The sequence below is a fragment of the Grus americana genome, chromosome 11 (genome assembly GCF_028858705.1).
Source record: "Grus americana isolate bGruAme1 chromosome 11, bGruAme1.mat, whole genome shotgun sequence".
Taxonomy (NCBI): domain Eukaryota; kingdom Metazoa; phylum Chordata; class Aves; order Gruiformes; family Gruidae; genus Grus; species Grus americana.
This window is the reverse complement of record NC_072862.1, coordinates 19,312,088-19,334,817: the sequence shown is the minus strand read 5'-3', so window position 1 is coordinate 19,334,817 and position 22,730 is coordinate 19,312,088. Positions and strand designations below refer to the sequence as shown.

The window sequence follows — 22,730 nt, the reverse complement described above, 5'->3', positions numbered from 1 at the left end:
GAGTTGAAAGGTCACTAGACCTGCTTCTTAAACGGTCTGGAATTTATGGCTTACAGTTTGAGGAAAACATTTTGAAGTCGTAGATGATCATTAAATTAGTCAATTGCTTAAAACAGCAGCACAAAGGTGTTTCCTCTGAAATTGGTTTTTAGGTACAAATCTGTCCAGTTTCTTTTTATAAGCTACTTGATTTAAATGCACAGTCAGATATTCAGATACGTAACTAGATTTGGGGCCTGGAGCTGTAAACAGAGCTTGGACAGCACAGAATTAGAGTCTATACACTTTCTAAGTACTCCCTAAATACCACAATGCAAGAAAATATGGCAAATGATAATATAACAGTGGTTTTGTGATTTTAATCTTCCTCAAACTTTGATTCTGCTGTCCTGATTTTTTTTTTTTTTGATCAATCTTCCTTGTAGAACACTTTAAAGTAAAATTCTGGGTATAACAGAATAGTCTTATGGTTGTGTGGGCATAGACACACATCATTTCACTTAAGGGAATGGGCTGGACCTCAGCTTCTTATCTTCCCAACTGCCATAACTTATTCATACACATTTTTTCCAAAAGAATGAATCAGATGTTGGAGTATAACACTGGGAGAGTCAAAAACTTTCACCAGGATTTCAAACAGACCCCATATGATGTGTTACTAACCTGTGTAGTTCTCAGCCTGTAAGTGCATGTCACACAGCTTGTGGATATAGCGGATGTACATCTCTTCCTTGTTAATTTCAGATTTATAGAAATTCTGTGAAAGAAAAATGAGAGTTGTCATTCTTATTTACACTCATCATTCAAGACAATCAGCAGCATTTGTGTATGCATAAAGGTATTGAAAAGAGAACACATTATTGGTGTAAAAGTAAAGGAATAATTCTTTTCACATTCACACTGATTTAACCCACTAATTTCATCATGTCATGAATTTTTTTCAAAATGAAGGTAGTCAAAAGCTGGAAGAAAAAAGGCGAGAGAGGTTGTAGAACCTCTGTCAGAGGGATACTCAGAACTCAGCTGGACAAGGCTCTGAGGAGCCTGACCTATTTGGCCCTGCTTTAAGCAGAGAGTTGGAGCAGAGACCTCCAGGGGATCCTCATAACCTCTGTTCTGTTCTGTCATCCCAGTGCTCAGATTCTGAAGCTACACTTGCCTGACACAGATTCCTATCCCAACCTTTCCCATCCCAGTTCTGACAACATTGCACAGTATCACAAAGAGATAAAGGAAATATCTTTACCATAAGGTTAACAGTGCAGCCAATTTTCTTGTTTTCCGTTTCATCTCCTTTCATACAGTCCCTAAGGAAGCAGAGCAATGTTGAAACATACATCTGCAAAAAAGTCCTTTTAAAATAAATTTGAAGCTATCTTATCCTCCAGAGTTTCTTTGGATCACATACAACAGTTAATCATATGCTTTATTTTATAAAGTTCCTCTAAGAAAAATTTCCATATTACGGTGTAAATGTTGAGAACTGAGTGTCCTCTTACATGTCTGCATCTGAGAACAAGCACCTGAAATGACTGCCACTTCATTTCTTACACGAATCTGAACAAAAAATCAGATAAAAGATCTACTATAAAAGTGAAAAACTGTTATTTATCCAGATGTTAATGTTTAATGCTTCCTAGTCAAAGGATTAGCTTTCATAAATTCAGCTACCCAATGTAGTGTTGGCACGCTGAAAGATACAACCTGAGTAATTTAGACTAGATTACTAACTTTTTCCTAGGTAAGTTAAATCATAAAATTTATCTTTAATTTCTGGAATATCTTAGAAATGATACCCATTCAAGCAGTACAAAAAGTTAAATGCTTCAAAAATTACTAATCTTCACTTGAAAAAGTCACATTCATTTGTAAAAAGACAAAATTTTTAAAGCAGCGACAGAGCAAACTCTTGAGAACTACTGTGTCAGCTAACTGGCAGCTGGACTCCAAGGGATGCCTGTGTATTTCCAAATTCAAATGCAGTTCCCTGTTCTGGGAATGAAAAAATCTGCTGTGTATTAAAAATCAATTAAAAACTGGTATCTGTTCCTCAATTAAGCATGAAAACATAGATCTGTGTAACAAAGTTGTGTTGATAGCAAATCACATAAAAAAAAATTGGCTCCCTTGCATTCCCTTTATGTGTCTCAGATATCTGGTCTTGCATAGTAGTTGTACAGCAGCTGTTGTCAGGAAACAAACAGGAGATTGGATCAAACTGGTAAGAATAACAAAAAGAGCAAACTAAACAACACAGAAAAGGATTTGGGATTGCAGAATGCCTGGCCTAGTCACAGGTTTTCACCCATAATGAGCAGCAGCAGCAGAAAAAATTGTTTGAACTCTTGTCAGTAGGCTAAAGATAGAAATATTTGGGGTAGATCTAGATAGTTTCAAATTGTCTGTCATTCCATAAAAACAACTCTGAGTGTGTGTGTATATATATGAAGTTAAAATATTTTTTTGTAACAAAGCTCAGCTGTATTGACACCATGGTCCTGCAAACTTCAGTCTAAAACTAAACAAAAGATGCCTAATTTATAGTGCAGTCTTGCACACGAGTCACCAGCTGCCATGTCAGACTCCCCTCAGATGAAGAGTTTTCCCAGCCTGTGTGTCTAGATGAGGCATTTGGCACATGTTGGCTCAGCAAGGCATTTAAGATCATTCTTGCATTTAGCATCTATTTTGCTGAATTAGGCAAGATCATTTCCATGATAGGAGGAATTAATCATTTAGCAACCTGATTAAACGTTAGTACAAACCTACAAATTAAAAAAATTCTTTTATCTTTGCTGTTAGCATACGGTTGGACTTGATGATCTTAAAGGTCTTTTCCAACCAAAATGATTCTGTGATTCTAAGAATGAGAATTAGGGCTCTGGAGGTACGGTTTTAGGATTTTTGCTCAGAACCTAGCAGCAATGAGTTAGGCTTGCTTACATAATACTTGCAGTCAGAGAAGTATGCAGCTTGATAAACAATAAAAATATTCCCTATAGGAAAGAAATTTGGTACTACCTGTTTATAAACTCCTTATACTTAGAATATATTACTGGTATTGCCAGATACCTATAGTCAAGCAGACGCTCCATGAGACGAGTAACTGATGTAACAAAAGAGATTCCAGTCTCCCGCCATGTTTCCTGCTCAATCTTCTCCAGCAAACTGTTTGGAGATGAAAAGGCAGAAGATGAGGCACCCAGGGAAATGGTATAGAGCATGCAGACAGCTGTGGGCAACTTGGGTTTCTCCCTCACGAAACAAATTCACAGAATTACTATCTTACCTGGGATAAGGCCCAAAGAGCTGGGTTCTACTCCAGGCAGCATGAAGCAAAGACAAAGAAATTACAGAGTTGACAGAATTCACATTGCCATTTAAAACAGATGAAAAAGAGCAATGCTTATGGCAACAGTCGATTCCCACATTATTACCTGTAGCTTAAATACTGCTAACAGCAGTCAGAGGTTGGAAGGGAGTTTAATGCAAATACCTCTTCTTTGCTCATCCCTACATAAATTTTCATCTCTAATCAGCAATCAACCAAACAACCATGAATCATAATTTATTTAAACTGTAAATAAATAAAGGCAATCTTTTCCTGCTCAGCTAACAATACAATACAGGGAGCAATCTCACTGAGACAATTGTGAAGGATAAGAGAACACTGAAAATAATACTTAAGTAGTAAAGAGAAAGCAAATTTAATGCTAATTTCCTGAAACTGGATCTCTGGTCAAAGAACTTGCCACTTCTATACTGGCAAGAGGAAAGAAATCCTGTTCAGTGTCATACATGTCCTCACAAGAGGCAAACTCTTCTGTACCGGAAGGATTTCCAGCTGAGGGAGCCAGTTCACATTTCAGCAATGTAATTGGAGACAGTACAATTCAGAGGCAATTCTTTTATTTCGCACAGCATTTATTAACTTTGTGAAATTGTGGAACTGTTTCCTCAAAGTTCACATTGCTTTCAGAAAAGTCAGTAGCAAATATAAACTAAAGATGTCTGGACTTCCAGGCTGTGTTTCTTGGTAATGCATGCAGCCACTATCATCAAAAAATAAGTAACAAGCTACAGTCCCTGAATTCTTAACATTTCGGGTAACAAATGTCTTCAACTGGAGCAAAGGAAATGCATAATATTCCTCTTGCCAGGTGAATTAAGAAAAAGAAAAAAAAAGGGATATTTTCTTTCCTTTATCCCTGAAATAGATTTATGTTATCTGTATGCATAAAGTGCCAGACTTCCCAAGGCTGAATATGCACAAATCAAAACTGAATACATTTACATGCTTACTACAGATAAACACACAGGATGGGCAGGCTTATCTCTCTTGAAAATGAGGGAATGTGCAATTGTAAATTCAGAAATAGAAGTATTGGGTTTAGCAAAACAAAGGTTTATGCCTCAAACTGCCAGCATGCTATTGGGGGCCACATAAAATTGCCTGAAATATATGGCTAAAATTCTGCTAATGATCTCTGTGGCTGACTGGAATATTAAAAGATTCAGGGTTAACTGCTCTGGACTCTGAGTTCAAAATAAATCCTCTTGAAATAAGCTAGGATCACTGGAAATGAAATTTGGAGACATATCAGTAATCAAAGACAACTAAGTGGAAAGTCAGAAGGCTGACTCTTGTAAACTCTTTAAGTTTATCCTTACGAGCACAGATTTTTGGTGTGAAAAGGAGTGGAAATACAGTGTCATGATGGGTCTGGAGGAAGCAACTTGCAACTGTTGAGCCAACCAAAACACAACCTTCAAAAATAGAAAGCAGCAAAGGAAAATCTCTTTTGTTCTAACAAGGACTGACTATGCTGTTTCTCTAAACCATCCTAAGGCCATGGTTTCACTTATTGTTATGTAAAAAGAAAGGCACTGGCTCCTGTAGCAAATCAGTTTTTGATAGGAGGATGATAACTATGTACCTGTGTAGCCTTATATTAGATTTCACAGAAAGAAGACAAAAAAGAAATTAGGTTTTTATATTCTTTTTAGAATTAAAGCAACATATTTCTATTTCACTCAGCCATATCATGAAAACCTGACAGAAAGCCCTTTACTGCTTTCTCTGAGGATCAGCAGTGTAGCTACTGCGGCCACACAGATCACTACTCTGACTCTTTCCATGGCCCTGCACAACAGAGAGTGAGCAGAAACTGGCATAGCTTACAGCAGGCTGAAGAGTTCCCTGTAGTTCTCATCACCTTTTCCTTCGGATACCAGGCTGTCCAGCTTATCGATCAACTCAGCTTCCACCTGGATGAAGAAGCGATTGGTTACAAATCAGCTGTTCATGTAGAAGACAAGAGATCCAAACTCTAGAAGACTGGAGGAATATTTATTTCTCATGCCCTGGGGCTGCCCACTTCTATGTGTGAGCTGATTTATTGCTCTGTGGCTCAGTTAAATGGATGCACTTTTCTCATTTTTCAGTGAAATAGGAGGACTAAAACTAAATTATCCTTTTGCTTATCAGGGTCTAAATGAACATCCTGGGGCATGTAGCGCTGCTCCTTCACAGGAATTTCTGAAGTTTATTCTCTGATCAAATAAATCACTTGGATACACTTTCTGTGAAGCATAATACCAGATAAACCTTATCCTGTACTGTAACAGAATATCCACGCAGAAACACTAAGTCATGGCGTGATTGCCACTGGTCTGCTGCGATGGTTCTGCGGGTAGGTAATTGATTTCCAATCATCCAGGTATCATTACACTGGAAGATTATTTGTTCATTAAACCCAGTTTTGTCAAGCCTCTCTATGACTGTAGGACACATTGTCTTTTCACACTGATATAAAGGGCCACAACAGTATCATTACATTTTTCTTCCCTTAGAATTGTTTTGAATATGTATTCATTTCCCCCCAAGTCTAATACATCCTATTATCAAGTTTGATATCAGATATTCCCATAAAATTGATTCAAGTGCGGAAATCAATGTATCTAACATTAAACAAAAAAAAAATCATGTAGTCTTGGAAATCTTACAGAAAACATACTTTCAGTACTAATGAAGACAGAGGTTCCTAAAGGTTGAAACTGTTTGCAGAAATATTGCTTGTTTTTATTTAAAGACAAGCATAGTTTGAGTTTCTCCATGTTTTTCAGCTGCCAATTTGCAAAGGAAGTAAAAATGAGAAGGAAAAGCAAATCACCCAGTGGCACACAAATGGAGTTGGTGTTCTTGTTGCCGAAATCATTAAAGGGAGCCCTGATTTAGTCCATGAATCAGACTGCACTGTTTTCCAGTAACGCTGAAAAAATAACGTCATTAAAACATGAGCTACTGAAGAAAATAAAAAAAGGGCTTCAAAATTAATTTTCGGGATTTTTATATTTTCTGACAACCAATTTCGCATTCAAAAAATAAAGAGAAGCTCAAAATTAAAACCCCCTACCCTCTCTTCGCTTGTTATCTACAGTGACTTAACAGAAATCTGTAATGGATCTGTCCAGCTGTCTAGACAACAAATACTTCCTGGTTCCAGCAGCTAATGTTAATAAAGTTTAATACATCTTGTGCTATTTAACTATTTCATTCTCACTAATACAGATAACTATTCTGTCTTTAGTCATAGAAAATTATGACATATACTTCATAAAGCAGTGTGGAAATTTGCTCCACAGGTAATTTAAGAAATATTCTTGGAGCTCCTGTTTAGGATACATTAATGAATATAAAAACTAAATTAAGATTATGAAGAGTTCATCTTGATACAGAAAGTATAAACAGGTCCAGAAACTTCAAGATGACTGTAGATACTTATAACTTTAAATGCCAGAACAGGGACTGTTCTGTTGTTATGCTAAAACAGCAAAAAGAGGACCATGATCAAATGCTACTGTAATAATAATAGTAGTCGTAATAATAATAATAGTAACAATCAAGGGAGTTGAAGAGGGAGAAGAATATCAGTTCCTGGTAATACTTTTCCACACAGCCTTTAGGTTATGGAAAAGGTCTGTCATTCTCCTGGAATGACAGATTAGATCTGGCATTTTAATGAGTTTGTGGATAATAAATAATCACATGAATTATAATAAATTTTTTTAAAAATTCACTACTTCAGAGCACTTATCTGCAGATACCTGCCCCCAGTATTGTCCCAAACACAGTGACAATGAAGCACTGTCATCTGAGGATCCAGTCCAAAGTAATCCTTCATTATTAATACTTTGCACTTCAGGGATCTGTTTTGCAGTAGAAATATTAAGCAATTCTCTGACCATCACTGAGCAACAAAGTGATGAAGACTCCACTGCCTATTTTACAGTCACAACAGGTGGAAACTACAGAACTGTTATTGGGCATAACCATTCCAGGGAAGTTGCTACAATTTCTTAAAGAATATACAGTCACAAAGTCTGTTTCAAAGCATGGTAAAATTATTTGATTATACAATATCGCTTTCTAGCTGGAAATCAAAGACGGAGAAGCAAAGACAACTGTTTTCACAAATACTGGCTAAATCTTTATGTCTCCATTTTTGGTTCTCAGTCTGACCTGTTTAATGGTTGACTAATAATCTAAGTGAGACCAACGGGAGCAGTGAGAGCCCAGCACTTAAAATTCTCTTCCTCATCTCTGATGCGATGAGCACATCATCCCTCTCTTCTATGTTCATGGAAAATGTAGCTTGCTATAAAGTGCACTGTTTAAATAATCGTGGGAGTCGTGTAATAGTTTTGTGACTTATGCTGCAAATTTTCTATTTTCATAAAATCACATGACAACATCTTCTTTACAATCAGAAACAGATCAACAGACACAAACTCCTTGCTTCCAACTGGACAGATAGACAAAGCAAGAAAAATAATACTGCAAATGCTTGGGAAACAACTTCACCTGTTTGAAGTTGCCATTCTTTCTCTGTTCCCAGTCCATCATGTCATGGAAGATAGGAATCATGATATTCCGGACTTCTGGTTGTGGAACAAGTGTAACACCGAGAAAGGGGCCAATCATTCCCGGAATAAAGTGAATCTTATGCTCACCTGTACAACACAAAGCAACTGTAATTAAATAAAAGCCTTCGTTATCTGTCACTGAGAAAATGAGGAACCCCTGCAATAATGACATATACAAAGTAGTAGGCATGAACATTAGAAAAGCAAACACGTTCTTTTCCTGAAAGGACTGGAAAACCCAATATTTGCTATACACCATTCCTTGCAAAGTCTCTAAGAGCATTTTTAATTTCATTGTGAAAGCCTTCAGCAAAAATTGTCAGTGCATTTTACTTGCAAAGGAATTTGAACTGTCAGAAATCACCAAACTAAAACATACTAACTAGGGGGAAAAGAGGGCACAGATACTTCTAATTTGTAAAAAGATTTTGAAAGGGCTGGTGAGAACAATGGTATTTAATAGATTACTAATAGATTAGAATATTTAGATTTCAAAGAACTACAGAGCTCTTCATCCTCAGCTATGGAAGTCTCAATTTCATAACTGACCTTGACTTAGGATGAAATTGCTGCTCAGCAACCGAAACCCAAGGCATTTTGCTAACAGTCTCTTCTGTGGCATGCTTACTACACAGTCACAGAGAATAAATCAAAATAGCCATATTTGGAACAGTATTCAGTGATAAATATCTGTATCTACATATCTAAAACAGGCTTCTCGCTTCTTATTTGAATTTGTCTAGCATCATGTTTTAGTTATTTGATATCTGTTATATTGGAGAGCCTTCTATTCTCCACCCAGATGCGTAGACTAGACTGCTGTACCACACTTATAAAAGCACAAGTCCTAGATGAAAAATCTCCATTTACCTTTTGAGACCTGTGGTGAGATATACATTCCCCATTTTGTAACATGCTTAATTTCTTCATCAAAATATACAGGAAAAGGTCAAATGAATTGCAGAAGTTGAAATTTTATCACAAACATTGCGTTATTGTGGACAAGGCTTTTGTGGGTTTTGGGTTGGGTTTTCTGGGTTTTTTGGTGGGGGTCCCCCCCCCCTTTTTTTTTTCTTTTTAAAAGTAGTAACATAGAATTTGTTACGCGTAGTAGATACCTAAAGACACCAAAAAAGACGCTTTACGGTATGCCACTTCTGGACTTCATTATCAAACACACATGGTTTAGTGGTGGACTTGGTAGTGTTAGATTTATGGTTGGACTTGATGATCTTAAGTGTCTTTCCCAACCTAAATTATTCTATGACTCTAATTTTGAATCATGACAACTTTGGCTTTTGAATCATCTCCAAAATTACAAAGGTGGTTACAGCTGTGAAAATTCAAGTTTCTGCTTTACAGCCATGGATCAGACAAATGCCAGAGAGTAAGAGTGTATCGCCGTATGAACCTGACTGCAGCACAGTTGAAGCGATTAGAAAAAGCTGATTTTATATTTGCAAATACATAAAATCTTTCACTGTGTGGTGGGTTGACCCTGGCTGGGGGCCAGGTGCCCACCAGAGCCGCTCTCTCACTCCCCTCATTCACTAGACAGGGGAGAAAAGGCATAACGAAGCGCTTGTAGGTCGAGATAAGGACAGGGAGAGATCACTCACTAATTATCGTCACGAGCAAAACAGACCAAACTTAGAGAGGGAATTCATCTAATTTATCACTAGGCAAAACAGAGTAGAGGAATGAGAAAATAAAATCAACTCTTAAAACACTTCCCCCCACCCCTCCCATCTTCCCGGGCTCGACTTCACTCCCGGCTTCAAGCTTCCCCCCCTCAGCGGCACAGGGGGGCAGGGAATGGGGGTTACGGTCAGTTCATCTCACGGTGTTTCTGCCGCTTCTTCATCCTCAGGGGGAGGACTCCTCTCATCGTTCCCCTGCTCCAGCATGGAGTCCCTCTCACGGGGTGCAGACCTTCAGGAGCAAACTGCTCCAGCGTGGGGTCCCCCACGGGGTCACAAGTCCTGCCAGCAAACCTGCCCTGGCGTGGGCTCCCCTCTTCACGGGTCCACCGGTCCGGCCAGGAACTTGCTCCAGCATGGGCTTCCCACGGGCCGCAGCCTCCTTCAGGTGCCTCCACCTGCTCCGGCGTGGGGTCCTCCACGGGCTGCAGGTGGAATCTCTACACCCCCTCATCCTTCCTCCATGGGCTGCAGGGGGACAGCCTGCTTCACCATGGCCTTCACCACGGGCTGCAGGGGGATCTCTGCTCCGGCGCCTGGAGCACCTCCTGCCCCTCCTTCTGCACTGACCTTGGTGTCTGCAGAGTTTCTCACATCTTCTCACTCCTCTCTCTGACTGCAAAAGCTCTCTCTCTAAGTGTTTTTCTTCTTCTTAAATATGTTATCACAGAGGCGCTGATTGGCTTGGCCTTGGCCAGCGGCGGGTCCGTCTTGGAGCCGGCTGGCATTGGCTCTGTCAGACACAGGGGGAGCTTCTAGCAGCTTCTCACAGAAGCCACCCCTGTAGCCCCCCCGCTACCAAAACCTTGCCACACAAACCCAACACACACTGATGTGTCAAAACAGCCAAAACCTGCCACTGTCACATTTGAGAAGGAAGCATTCAAATTCATAGGAATGTATTACTTCAAATAAAAAAATATGATGAGACAGTACAGAAGAGAGGTTTTTGGTGGGAGAAGTGCTTCCTGGTTTTACAACTCTTAAGAGAAACTAAGTATTCTATAATGCTACAAAAGTAAAAAAAAAAAACAACCAAAACCAAACCAAAAAACCAAAACAAAGCCCAAACTTTCCAACAGAAATCCGGGGTTACTTTGGCTTTGGTTGTTAGAACGGAGAAGACGACATACCCAGGTTCTGCCACATGCTGAAGAGCTCATATGCCATCATCACTCTCATATCGCCATATCTGAAAGAGAGGAGATAGACAACTGCCTAATGGAATAAAAACCAGCAAGGTAGTGATGTTAAAAAAATAATAAATGCACGTTTAAGTCAACATAAGAATATCAAACAACTTGACTAATCACTGAACACTGTATTAGGACATCTATTTATTTATTTCCCAAGCATTTCCACATCCCAAGTTCTGTAATAAATCACAGGCACTTGTGGTAGAAAAAGAAGTCTCATTTTTGAGGTGCAGAAAAGGCTGGGAACCCAACAAAACATGTTCTTACTTATCCAGAATCTTCTTCCTCTTAGCTGGTGTGGCATTTTCTAGTTGGAGACTTGGCTGGTTTATAAACAAAACTGCCAGGCTGAAATAAGAGTTCCACACCTGTGACACAGGAAGGAAGTTTCAGAACATTACACTCCAAGGAGTAAGTTTTAAATAAGTGTAGGAAGACATATGTTCTTTTGTATGTAGAATGACACCATTCCTTTTTGTAATCAAGCTGTAACTTAATCAATATGTGTCTTAACTATTGAGATACTGAACTCTTAAGGATACCAGTGGATTATTTAAAACCTGGTAGGAACTAAAATTAAAAACCCCAAGAAGGTAACGCCACTGGGCTTTCCTCTTAGCACCAGAGTTGAAAAATGAATGAACTTTGTGATTTCAGTGAAGTTGTAAATTGTTTTTTCTGTAGGCTAAACAGATTTTATCCCTCAAAAATCCCCAGAGGTTACATTATATCATGAATGAGAGCCCTATAATTCAGTTAGTTTACCCAAATAAACGAGTCTCATGCCATCGTGCTGTGTGTACATGTCTGGCAGCTTTTCCGTAGTAACGCTGAACTTGTTGCCCATTTTCAACTACATCAGACACAGGGAAAACACTCCCTGAGACACGGTGCTCCTCCAGATTTTAAGTCAACAGCCAGAAAGAGAGCCTCTGGGAGTGGAAGATGACAAATGCCCCAACTTCAGGAAAAGCACTGCCTGAGTTGTTTACATTTCTTTAGCCATGACTCTCTAAGGCAGCACGCTTCATTAGGTCCACTGCTTACAAAGATACTCGTTTCCTTTACAAGGGGCTCAATTTTCTTGATTTAATCTCATAGTGTATCTGTTCTACTTCCCCTCAATTCCACAGCAGGTTCAAATTCCTGTCTTTTATCAGTTAGGTCATCTTCCTCACAGATACTCAAATAAATGCTGCTAATATAATCAACTAATGTAGAGAATAGCTCTTGTTCCTTTGTACTGCTAGTTTAAAAAGATGCCGTAACATTTTCTCAGTATCAATTCTTACTTTAAAATCAAAGTCCGTTTCCGTGAAATTCTTATGCAGTGCAGAAGACAGGTACTGAACTGTTGTAACTATGATACTGCAGTAAAAAACACAAAAAAGAAAAGAAAAAAAAGAACATTGGAATCTGGAGTATAACATAGCACGATGGTTTGTGGTGCTAATTTTACTATAAATACAGAGATGGGCATTCTTCATGTAATCACTGCAAGTCACTATCCTTCTATGTTTTAATAAGTTTAGTTTGTACTAAATGATACAAGATTAAGAATTTTCATCATTATTGTAATTTTTGGAATTTACGCAGGAACATTTAAAATCTTGTCTATTTTGTATGGCTGGGACATATTACCTTCAGTGAAATGGAAGAATACACACATATTTCTCCTATTTTAAGCAGATTTTTTTCCCAAAGAAGAGCAACTCAGAAAGTTTGAGCTATTTTCAGTCTTGGCTATACAATGGTCTTTTATCTGGCACACGCTCACGGCACACGCTCAACGTATTTGTGAGTATTTTGCCAATTCTGGATTCTCCGGTTTTTTTATAGATGGCTAAATACACCTTAGTGCAAGGCAATCAAGGCATGTGATAAATTCAGGAATTAAAAATAGCATGTAGGTAAGGCAACAACAGTATCAAAAACCCCAGCACATCTGTGATTCACTTCCCGCAACCCTGCTAAACATTAGGTTTACAGCAAAATTGTGCCCAAGGGAACTAGGTAACCTACAGCATCTCAGGTAACTACTCTTTCATGTTGAGTTTTCTTTTCTTACAGAACTTCATTTAATCTTTGCACTTGAAATACTGAAATCCATTTCTTTTACTTTTCATAAGCACTGTGAACTTGCAGAACATACAGCTCAGCTGAGCAGTCAGCCTTTAGAAAAACTTTTCCATGGTGTCTTCCTGTAACAGGAACCCCTCCAGTTGTCAGTTAATCAGTAGTAATTCCAGAGCTAGTTTATGTAAAGAAACTAGTAAATAAGTCCAGCCACCCTGTGTTCATCACACTGCTGGCATTCCAAACAGCATAGTACGTAACACGAGAAGCAAGAATATTAGATAAAATGAAGCATTAAAATGGTAGATGACAATTTAATTGAGAAAAAACTCTGTATGTAATGCACTTGGTGTCATCGCTAGGGAATGCTCCTCATTTTCCAAAATAACTGAGTCCTCCTCCTAGGTGGGTTAAAGAATTATGTTTATGGGAAGAGACAGACATTTAATATAGTAATTTACTGAGCAAGGGAGTTGAGACGCCTGCCTGTTAATACAGTTGGTGTGGGGAGCTGTTCCTTGCCATCTGTTAGGGTAGCACTGCGTCACTCTTGCCCTCAGTGCAGCTACCTCAGCTTTGGGTTTAAACTTTTAACTCTTCAATACCTGTGCACAGTGGTAGAGTTTAAGAAACAAAACAAATACAGAAGTCCCAGTTTGGTCCAGAATGGTAAAATAACTACAGAATGAGGATAAGCATTCCAGAATTCCTGCCTTGATCACCACATCTCAGTCTGATGAAACACACTGCATCACAGGTTTTAAGTGCCCAGCTGAGGAGAAAAAAATTCTGATACAGAATGTCAACAGTTTATACCTGCTTCTCTACTTACTTGCTGGTGAGCAACCTCATCACCATCCAGTCTCGAGGAAAGACACTCATTTTCATCAGGTTCCGAAACACACAGAAGATCTTTAGGAGGAATTCCTATCATATAAGGAAAAAAAAATTAAAAATCACCAGCAGCAGCAGATTAACCTATTTTCTTGATTGTAAGAAAGACAGTTAAGCCAAACGTGCTCCACTTGAGCTTTGTGTTATTAGGCCATTCACCTGAAAATGTGGAAACAACATATGGCTCTATTAATTTTGTATGCATCTAATAGGTACTAAACAAGTTGCAGCTGTGTCTTAATTCTTAACTTCTACAGTGAGATGAAAAACTTCCTTATGTGCTTAATCATATATGACTTCTCATATCAGCTAGAGTTCTGGTATCCATTTGCAGCTATGTTCAAATATACTGGAATCATAATCATTTATTTATGCATTCATTTAATGTATATGTCCAAATTTCTTTGCACAAATTTGACAACTCCCCCCCCCCAACCCAATAAAACTCCTACTTAAGCTTTTAAAAATAGTAACAGAAAACCCCATTTCTGGCAATATGCAGCAGAAAAGATCTCTTAAACACATTCAGCTGAGTATTTGCTTTCCAAAAAATTCCCCAAACATGAAGACATTTAATTTTTTTGACTACCTGCACCTCTATGTCTATAAAGAACAAGAGCAAGGATAAAACACACCAAGTTGTTGGCCTTGTAAACTATGATTTTGTTTTGTTTTTCTTCTACACATAATCAACATAGCACAGAAAGTGGCAGTGCAAGGTTTCTTCAAAACTGTCCTACCATTATGCCTTAATTTGGTGGGTGTGTGTGAGAAGATTAGTATCTTGGTGTAACTGAGCTAAGAGTAAAGCATCAGAAGCTCCTTGACTTTTGACCTCATTTTTGCCTAGGTGTAACAGTGGTAAGTGAACATAATGCCTTTCTATCCAAGAAAAAGCATCGGAAATACTATTACAGCAATATTTGAAGGGAAAAAAAGTAATATATTTTGTTGGAAAAAATTTGTGTATAAAAATCTTCAGCCTCTGTGATACTCCTGAACATATCCTTAGATTGTCAGAGATACCACAGTGTTTGTTCTTATGGGTGTAAAGGCAAATTTCCTTTCAATGACAAACCTTTTCACTAGTCTGACATAACAACTAGTTCATATAGCTTTTAAAAATAGCTATTAAAAAGTTAATATGAATTAATTTACCAAATATTTTTCCTATGAGCAATTCAAAAGTTACCCGAAAGGTAGTAATCTCCAATAACTATCAACCTGAGATACAGTGAACCCTGCAACCTAGAGATAAGATTTCTATCATCCCAAATTTACTTCCCCGATTTATTCAGCCTGTCTATATGCACATTTAGAAGCTGAACGCCTATTCTGAAAGGATTTCTCAGTTTCTCCATCTCACTGAAGGCAACATAAGTTCCTCCCACATTACATTCTTCTTATTGCCCATATTTTATTGAGTGCCGTGCTAATCAAAAGCATTTTATAGAAAATCTTGTCTTTATGAAATGATTCTGCCTTCTAAACAGACTGTTGTCAGAGATACTCCTCTTTCTGGTGGAAGTTGAAATAAAAAGTTGGTTTCTGCCATTTTGAGATGTGCTATTTCAAAATGCCAGGGCAAAAGAGACACCAGAGAGGTCTGCGCACCTCACCAACCCCTTCTGTTCATTAATAGTCGTAATTTCGGTTAATGTTCACAGATTTGGGAAGCATGCAGCAGGTGGAGTAGTAAGGTTACCACTTTGCCAAAAGAGATTATATCTGCTAGAGACATTTGTATCCCCAAAAAGGTTTGAAATTCTCTTTTGGCATAAAATCAACAGTTTGTAAGAAAGTGCCAATGCGTATTGAACATCTAGTAAAATGCTATAGAACAACTGACTTTACATTTATGAGATTAAAAAACCCTGTTCCTCTTGACTATGTTCTATATGGTACAATAATGATATCCTTTTCTGTCTAATAACATCTATCTTGGGACTTAGGAAGATAATTCAGTGCCCTGTGGTCTTAAACGTTTTTATAACACACCACCTATTATTATAAAGGTGAAAGGAAGGTCCGTGAATAGAGTGCCAGTGAATGGGAATGATGAGCAGAGGAAGCAATGCTGGCAGGATTCCCCTCTACTCGCTCACTCTGAGTGAACCACCCTGCAAACATGACATTCTGTTGTACCTTTAGTTCATCCTTGCTTTGGAAGTTGTCCAGTAAGTGCTGGAAATGAGTGTCTGACATCTGACGAAGCAAAGATAAAAGGCAGGAGACGTATTCTCCCTGTTGACCAAATGAGAAACTATTTCATTGAGACAATCTGAAATTTCATAAATAGAAAACTCACCCTGGGGTAAGGTATAAAGGGAGGGGTCTGAAATGGCCCCAATGCCTATGAGAGGAAAGCTGACATGCACAGAGATTAAAAATACGGCATGTTAACAGTTCTTGAATTACTGTTAATACATAGGAATACACCTCTTAGAGGCTCCTCCACAGCTGCCAGTTTCAAAGGTCTTTTAACCCATCTTGTAGTCCAAACAAAAATAATTTAAAATTATTAATATAGACATTAATGAATCGCCCTCCAAGCATGCAATTTTTGACAATCGTCTTTTTCAGTTACTTAACGTACTATGTCTATCAAAGGTGTGACTGCAGCTCATGCAGACATACCAGGAATTATTTAAAACTAATTGGCTCAGATACTCAAAACAGTACAGCAGTGACAGCATGGGATCAGTATGGGCTACCAAAAGGTGTCTGGAATCTTGCAAATATTTGATTTATTAGTGTTCACCAAGTTATGTGCTGTCATAGCTACAGTACTAACAGTATTCCAGTAAGATACTCAGAATATAGTTTGGGTAAGACTACATGAGCTACAATTACATTTCTGGCCTGCAAAGCAGATGCACCCTAACCAGTTACCACCGTATCCCAAAGTGTTTTCCAAAGATGAGCTCCCCCATTTTACACATCTGAAAGCAAAGCACAGAGAAGTTAAGCAATCTGTCCAAGATAACAAGCCAGGCAGTGCCAAGAACGTAAGGAGTATGTCTTTTGACTGCCAGTCCGTTGCACAATACTATTTTTTTCTGTGACAATGAGCGATTAATTTGTAAGATGTACAAACTACTGTCTAAGCAGTATCTAATAAGATTCCACATATCACTATGCTGTGAAATATAAATTCAGGAACAAATACAAGGGGATTTTATACTTGGGACTGTCCATACCATTTTATTTTTTTTTCTAATTGGCTCAAGTATCTACACAGAAACTTTGACACCGGTTGTTCCAATAAACTTTGGAAACAGGAAAAAAGATGTGCTCTTATGTGTGAGGTGGCATGTGATAAATAACAGTAAGGCTAACGGTAGGAGTAAAAGGAAATTGAGATGTTACTGGACATTTGCAAGCTAGCACCTTTCTTGTACTGTATCAGAGAACATGCCTGAAAACTACTAAATGCCTTCTTTATTAGGATTCTACTATTTGTTACTTTATCTGAGCTAACCTAGAAAGATACAATCTTTTCTCTTGTGTGAGGAGTGTACCTTAGTGTACCTCCGCCCCCAACAGTATGTTTGAGGTTTCAGCCATTTGGTAAAAAAGCAAGTCTAGAAAAAGGGATGTTCTGAAAAACAGCTTAACATCATACATTGTGCAAAAGCTGCATTAGAGACTAAAATAGGTTAGAATAGAAAAGGGCAACAAATCCAGAAAAGAAGAAAGCTGAACAGCTTCTTTTTCTCCTCTTCCGTTGCATGTCAAAGAAAAAATTTCTTCCCCATGGCTTATGCTGGCAGTCTGTACAAAGTGGTGGCTTTTCCCTCTTCTTCCACCAAGCTCAACAGCTCACTTGACTTAGGATCTGTTACTTTCTTTTTCAATATGTTGTGTTTCGTTTGCATGAAATAATCAGTGAACCTGGACAGAAGCTCTCCAGGGTGTTAAGTAAAGGGACTTGTCCAGTGAGCATTATGGTATTCTCAGTCTTAGGAATCAGAGACTGATACTCATACAGCCCTTGGTGATACCTATTCAGGGGTGAAGCCTCAGGCAGCTGCCCAGCTAGCATACGCCTCAAGTTCTAAACAGTAACTTGCAATCACAGCTGCAAAGACGAACAAGAAAATAACCTGGAAATCCACAAAAGCTTCCTGAGCTCCACTGCTTCCTGCAGACCTCACTACTGCACAGAGGAAGGAAGGGATTTGTGGCTTATTAAGGGAAAGAGACAAAGCCCTGGGCGTTCATGCAGCAGAGATGATAATGAGGTGCCAGTGGTGGTGAGGGACTGAACCAAAGGTTAGAGAAGCAGGAAATAGAAACTGATTGTTAGTTACTAACAGTGATTTCTGCTGTGCACTGCGGGCAACGCTGCCCTCTTACCGCCTCCTGAGACTGCGATTTACTCATGATTGTAAGCAGAGTTTGTAAAAGCACATCCAGGAGGCTCTCCACCATCATCTCAACCTCCTCCACGACATCTCCCTCCTACAGTAAGCGGTGAGCAAACAGACAGTTAGGAACTGGAGAAAATGGAATTGACAAAGACAGTTCTGCTGAGTCAGCCATACCACAAATACTCATTTTGCTAGAGCGCTCCGTAACAGAGGTTCAGAGAAGTACAATCAAATTCATCAATGGTACCAGATAGTGTTGTGATGCCAGTGTGTGTGTTACCTCCTCAATCTCTGATGGAGACATTCAGGGTCACAGCCATAAAGGTAAATCTATAATCAAAGGTCTGCATACACTCTAGAACACAATGGGATCAAATTATGTTCAGGAACCTTTATTCTATGGCAGCATTATTTTAGCTTATTACCATGATACCTTTCATCTCATTCCTTTCACACAAAACCATGACTTGTAATTGGAAATACTCATTGGTATGAATTATATTTAGCACCATGTGCTTCCTCCTTTAGAGTCAGGTGGGGAAACTTCACCACCTTCTGTTTGTGAGCATTCTTTAAATGATCAAGTTACCATTTGAGATCAGAGTATTATGATCATCAAAGCTGGGTGTTTAAACTCAGCAGCAATTTCCAGAAGTAAGTGTGATTTCATTGATTGGATAATTTTAGAGTATTCTCTTAACATGAATCACAAAGTGATAGTTACTGTCTCTTGCAGAACTGCAAGTCCTAGAGCTGCATAGAGCTTTTGAACTCCATTAACATCTCAGTTCTGGGCTTGGATGAAGAAAATTAAACAGTGTCAAACCTGGTAAATGCATATGCTTTTTCCCCCCTCCTAACAGCAAGAACACTGTATAATCAGAATGCTCTGAGTCACACACAGTAAAGCAGACCCTCATTTCAGATGTTCTCCTGCTGATAGAAAGTTAGCAGAATTTCGGTTTTAAAAGGATCTTTGAAAAACCTGTATTAACCTATAAAAATGCCTCAGTCTTCATTATTCTAAATCAGTTGTGCAATTAAAAAAAAAAATAAATCAAGCAGCAGATTACCAAAGAGCTGGTCTTGATTATGGAGAAGATACTACTGAGTATCCCAGAGCAGATGAGTAGCTCCTTCTGCTGTCGTAGGTGAAGGTGAATGTGGTGAAGAACTACAGGTAGCAGGATGCGTCGCGACTCTGAAAGAAGGAAAATCAGGTCAGAGGTCTTCCAAAATTAAATTTCAGCCATCCCAATCAGCAGCCATTTGGTATCCAAACAGCCTAGACAGCACGTTTGATTAATTGGTGCAACCTCTACTGTACGGGTTGTAGTACACCACACTTCCAAGAACTGTATCTAATGAATTAATAGCACATCTAGTTTCAAAGGTTCATAAATGCAGTATGCGTGATGTTCTCACTAGCGATACAGCTTGGAAACACCAGTTGTGAACTGATCCTTTCTAATGCTCATTTCCTTTGTGCAAACCCTTCCCCACTTCATGTTGCTTTCCAGCTCTACTGTTAGAGCTAATAGAGCTTCTCCAATATATGCCTCTTGGAAGCTGGCTAATTCTTCTCTTCTAGCTGGCTTACAAATCTTCATCTTACTAAAGAAGGGAGAGCAGGTAGCAGCTGCAGAAAACAGTAGCCAAAACAGGAAAAGAGAGACATAGGGAAGAAAATGGCAAGACGTCAGCAAACAGGCTGACAGGAGAGATAAAAGGAACACAAGTCTTCACCATATGGGAGGCAAGAAAAAGAGAATTTATCTTCCTTTAATTGCAAGACCTGAAGAGTAGGTGGGGTGGGTAGCCAAAAGGTGACTTTGGAAACTAGGTTCATCTTGCTAGGTGCAGATAGGACATGGGAGAGATTGTTGACCTGGGAGTATTGTGTCATGCTTCCATGGGAGGCAGTAAGGTAGGGGTCCATCATTATGTTGGGTGGAAGATGGGGCATCTGTGCAGTCATAGCTGCCTTGCAACAGTGAAGCTTGCTTTCTGGGTTTTGATGCTGTAGTGAGATGTCACGGTGCTGTGCAGCAGCTAAAAGCATCACTAGTTGCCAGTGTCATTGTAAAGGAGAAACTAAAGTTAATGGGAAGAACTACAGCCCTGGACTCTGTGGGTAAAGTTACACTTGGCTTTATTGAGAAGTCAGAAAAGGGTTTTGCCCACGAACTTGGCACTAACAAATATTTTTATCAATAGGTTCAAAACACTACAGTGAGATAAAATTCATTGCCTGTTTCACAGCCACCTTTGGACTAATCTACTCATTCTCTACATTCTTTTTTTTTTTAGATTAATTTAAAATTTAAGAAAAAATGGTTATAAACAATTACATGGATGGTTTAAATATGATTCTGTGTTGTTATTCTCACCTTGCACTGAGTAGAATAATTTGAGTGCACTCACTTGAGATCCTCTCTACAGGGAAGATAAGCTCAATGGTGCTTTTTATCTTCTACTATTACCTTCATAACTTCTTTCATTCAGACCTTTATGTATAAAATAAAGTCACAGTCTTCAACCCTTCTTCATTTAATTAATTCTTGAAGAATTACTAATATGTTGAGGTAAAGAAATACTAAAGTTATAAAGTAAAAATAAAACATACTTTAAAGGAATGCAGTGGGTTTCTCACATAACTTTATCTCCCTGTTTCTCAGACAATAAGCTTGCTGGAAAGGAGGTTATCTTCCTATCCATGACAAGAATAGAATTGAAGTGAATGGAATCGTATTGTATCGGTTGGAAAAGTCCTTTAAGATCAACTCCAAGTAATTTTGTTAACGTACATATTTTTAGCAACCTTTAGTAACTACAGTTTATCCATGGAGGATTTATAAACATTTTCTACCCTAAGGAAACCTACAAAGTACCAGCAGTGAATATATGTAATGATGCCACCAAGATAAATAAGTACCAAGATTATTGGCATTCAGCAATGAATTGTTTGCAACGAAGCAACCGCAAAATAAATGTAACATGCTGCTACTCTTAGCAGCAAGACTTACCCTCAGATACTGCTGTCTTACCTGAGAAAGAGAACAGGCGGCTGTCAACAGTGCGTGCAATAGATTGTAGCTTAACCACATCCATTGATTGCCCAATGTGTACTGTACTGGGCATGCTGCCCAGAGTACCCCTCACAAACTCTGCTACTTCCTGCACAGTGAACATCTGCAACAGCTCATCAAAGATAGCAGGGAAGGAGTTCAGCAAAGCAGCCTGAAAAAAGTAAATGAAGAAACTGAAAATGTTGAATTTTGTAACTGCAGCTAAATGCAGTGACATAGAAACAACAGTAAAACTGAAGTAAGGGTCTGCAAAAAGCTACTAAATAGTGCACTAGGGCTGGTGTTAATGTCTTGCAATACCTAAAGTTCAGAGTGAACAAATCCCACGTAGTATTTAAAAATCAAGTGCTGTTGCAATACTAAGTCTTAAAATAAGTTGAGCCCATAGATACCGTAGAGCTTCAAAAGGCTGTATTTTAGGACACAGCTTCTAAAACAGAGGTCCCATAGAACAGAAAACAGTCCATTTTTGTTGATTTACTTTTTTCAATAAATAGAAAACCTGCTTCTGATTAGAGTTCCATACCAATTTTTTTTTACTAACTACAGAAGATAGTTAAAAATCTTCAGAAAATATTTTGAAGTAAAGAACATGGCGACAGACCCTTAACCATAGCAGCACTGTTATGGGATACTGCAGTATCTCTGCAGCAGGGGTGGGGTGTGATTTCATGTGAAAGAGGCATCACATCATGCAGTAAGCGTGCACGTGATTCTTGCAATGACAGATACTTCCAGTAAGCTGGAGCTATCCTTGAAGGTGTTTCTTAAAGTGCAGAAACAATATCAGCACAGCAACAACAAGATCAAACTCTTCCTCTCTAATTTCACACTTTTCCAATTAATTACTTCATAACAGTAGTAAATGCCATGCATCACCCTATCCTCAAGTTCCACAGACTTGACATCATACCTAACAACTGTCACTCACCTCTCATGTTTTAAAATTCTTCTCTGTCTTCCTCTATGTCCTGCCCAAGGTCCATACCTAGTTCCTTCATTAGAACTACTTAAAATTCCCAGTGGTGACTTTCCTGAACTGTTCAGTCTGGTTTTGATTCAACTGCCTTACTCCCAGCCACAGCCCCACCACCCTGCACACTTCCCTTCTCACTGGTTCCACCTCCCTCGTCTGAAGCTCTCCACACAAACCACACCAACTTCCTGCACAAGTTCAGATTTACCAAACTTCGTTGCAGATCTCTGTTCAGTTTTGCCTTTCCAGTCTCTCAAGACCTTTCGGTTTTTTCTTCTATTCTGCAAGTTCTCCTTTTCCTCATGGATTTTTGTTATTTTCTCATTGCACAAACATTTCCGTAGCTCTCCCATGCTGGCTCTAACACTTGGCATGCCTCTCCTAATCCCATATAATGTACAGTTTCCTTCTTCGCCAAGTCTTTCCTCAAAGTATCTTTTCCCACACGTAGCAGTGATATCTATTTAATAGTCTTTGAGCAAAGGCTAAGTTATTTTTGC

The 22,730-nt window shown here is 38.7% G+C and overlaps 1 protein-coding gene across 13 annotated transcripts in view; it reads right to left on the bottom strand.

Annotated features, from left to right (window-relative positions):
- Nucleotides 1-22,730, bottom strand: part of DOCK3 (dedicator of cytokinesis 3) — a 224,773-nt gene that overhangs the window by 35,097 nt on the left and 166,946 nt on the right. For 9 of the 13 annotated variants that reach the window (XM_054838228.1, XM_054838236.1, XM_054838229.1 and 6 more), the window contains 14 exons: nt 21,213-21,405; nt 19,239-19,366; nt 18,110-18,256; nt 15,938-16,036; nt 13,731-13,825; nt 12,115-12,190; nt 11,090-11,190; nt 10,760-10,818; nt 7,865-8,013; nt 5,183-5,268; nt 3,290-3,316; nt 3,073-3,168; nt 1,247-1,307; nt 664-757 (listed from right to left, as the gene is read on the bottom strand). In XM_054838228.1, coding sequence (XP_054694203.1) covers nt 664-757; nt 1,247-1,307; nt 3,073-3,168; nt 3,290-3,316; nt 5,183-5,268; nt 7,865-8,013; nt 10,760-10,818; nt 11,090-11,190; nt 12,115-12,190; nt 13,731-13,825; nt 15,938-16,036; nt 18,110-18,256; nt 19,239-19,366; nt 21,213-21,405 — 1,411 coding nt within the window. The remainder of the gene's footprint in view (nt 1-663; nt 758-1,246; nt 1,308-3,072; nt 3,169-3,289; nt 3,317-5,182; nt 5,269-7,864; nt 8,014-10,759; nt 10,819-11,089; nt 11,191-12,114; nt 12,191-13,730; nt 13,826-15,937; nt 16,037-18,109; nt 18,257-19,238; nt 19,367-21,212; nt 21,406-22,730) is intronic. The other 4 variants (XM_054838230.1, XM_054838241.1, XM_054838232.1 and 1 more) reach the window with 3 other exon arrangements.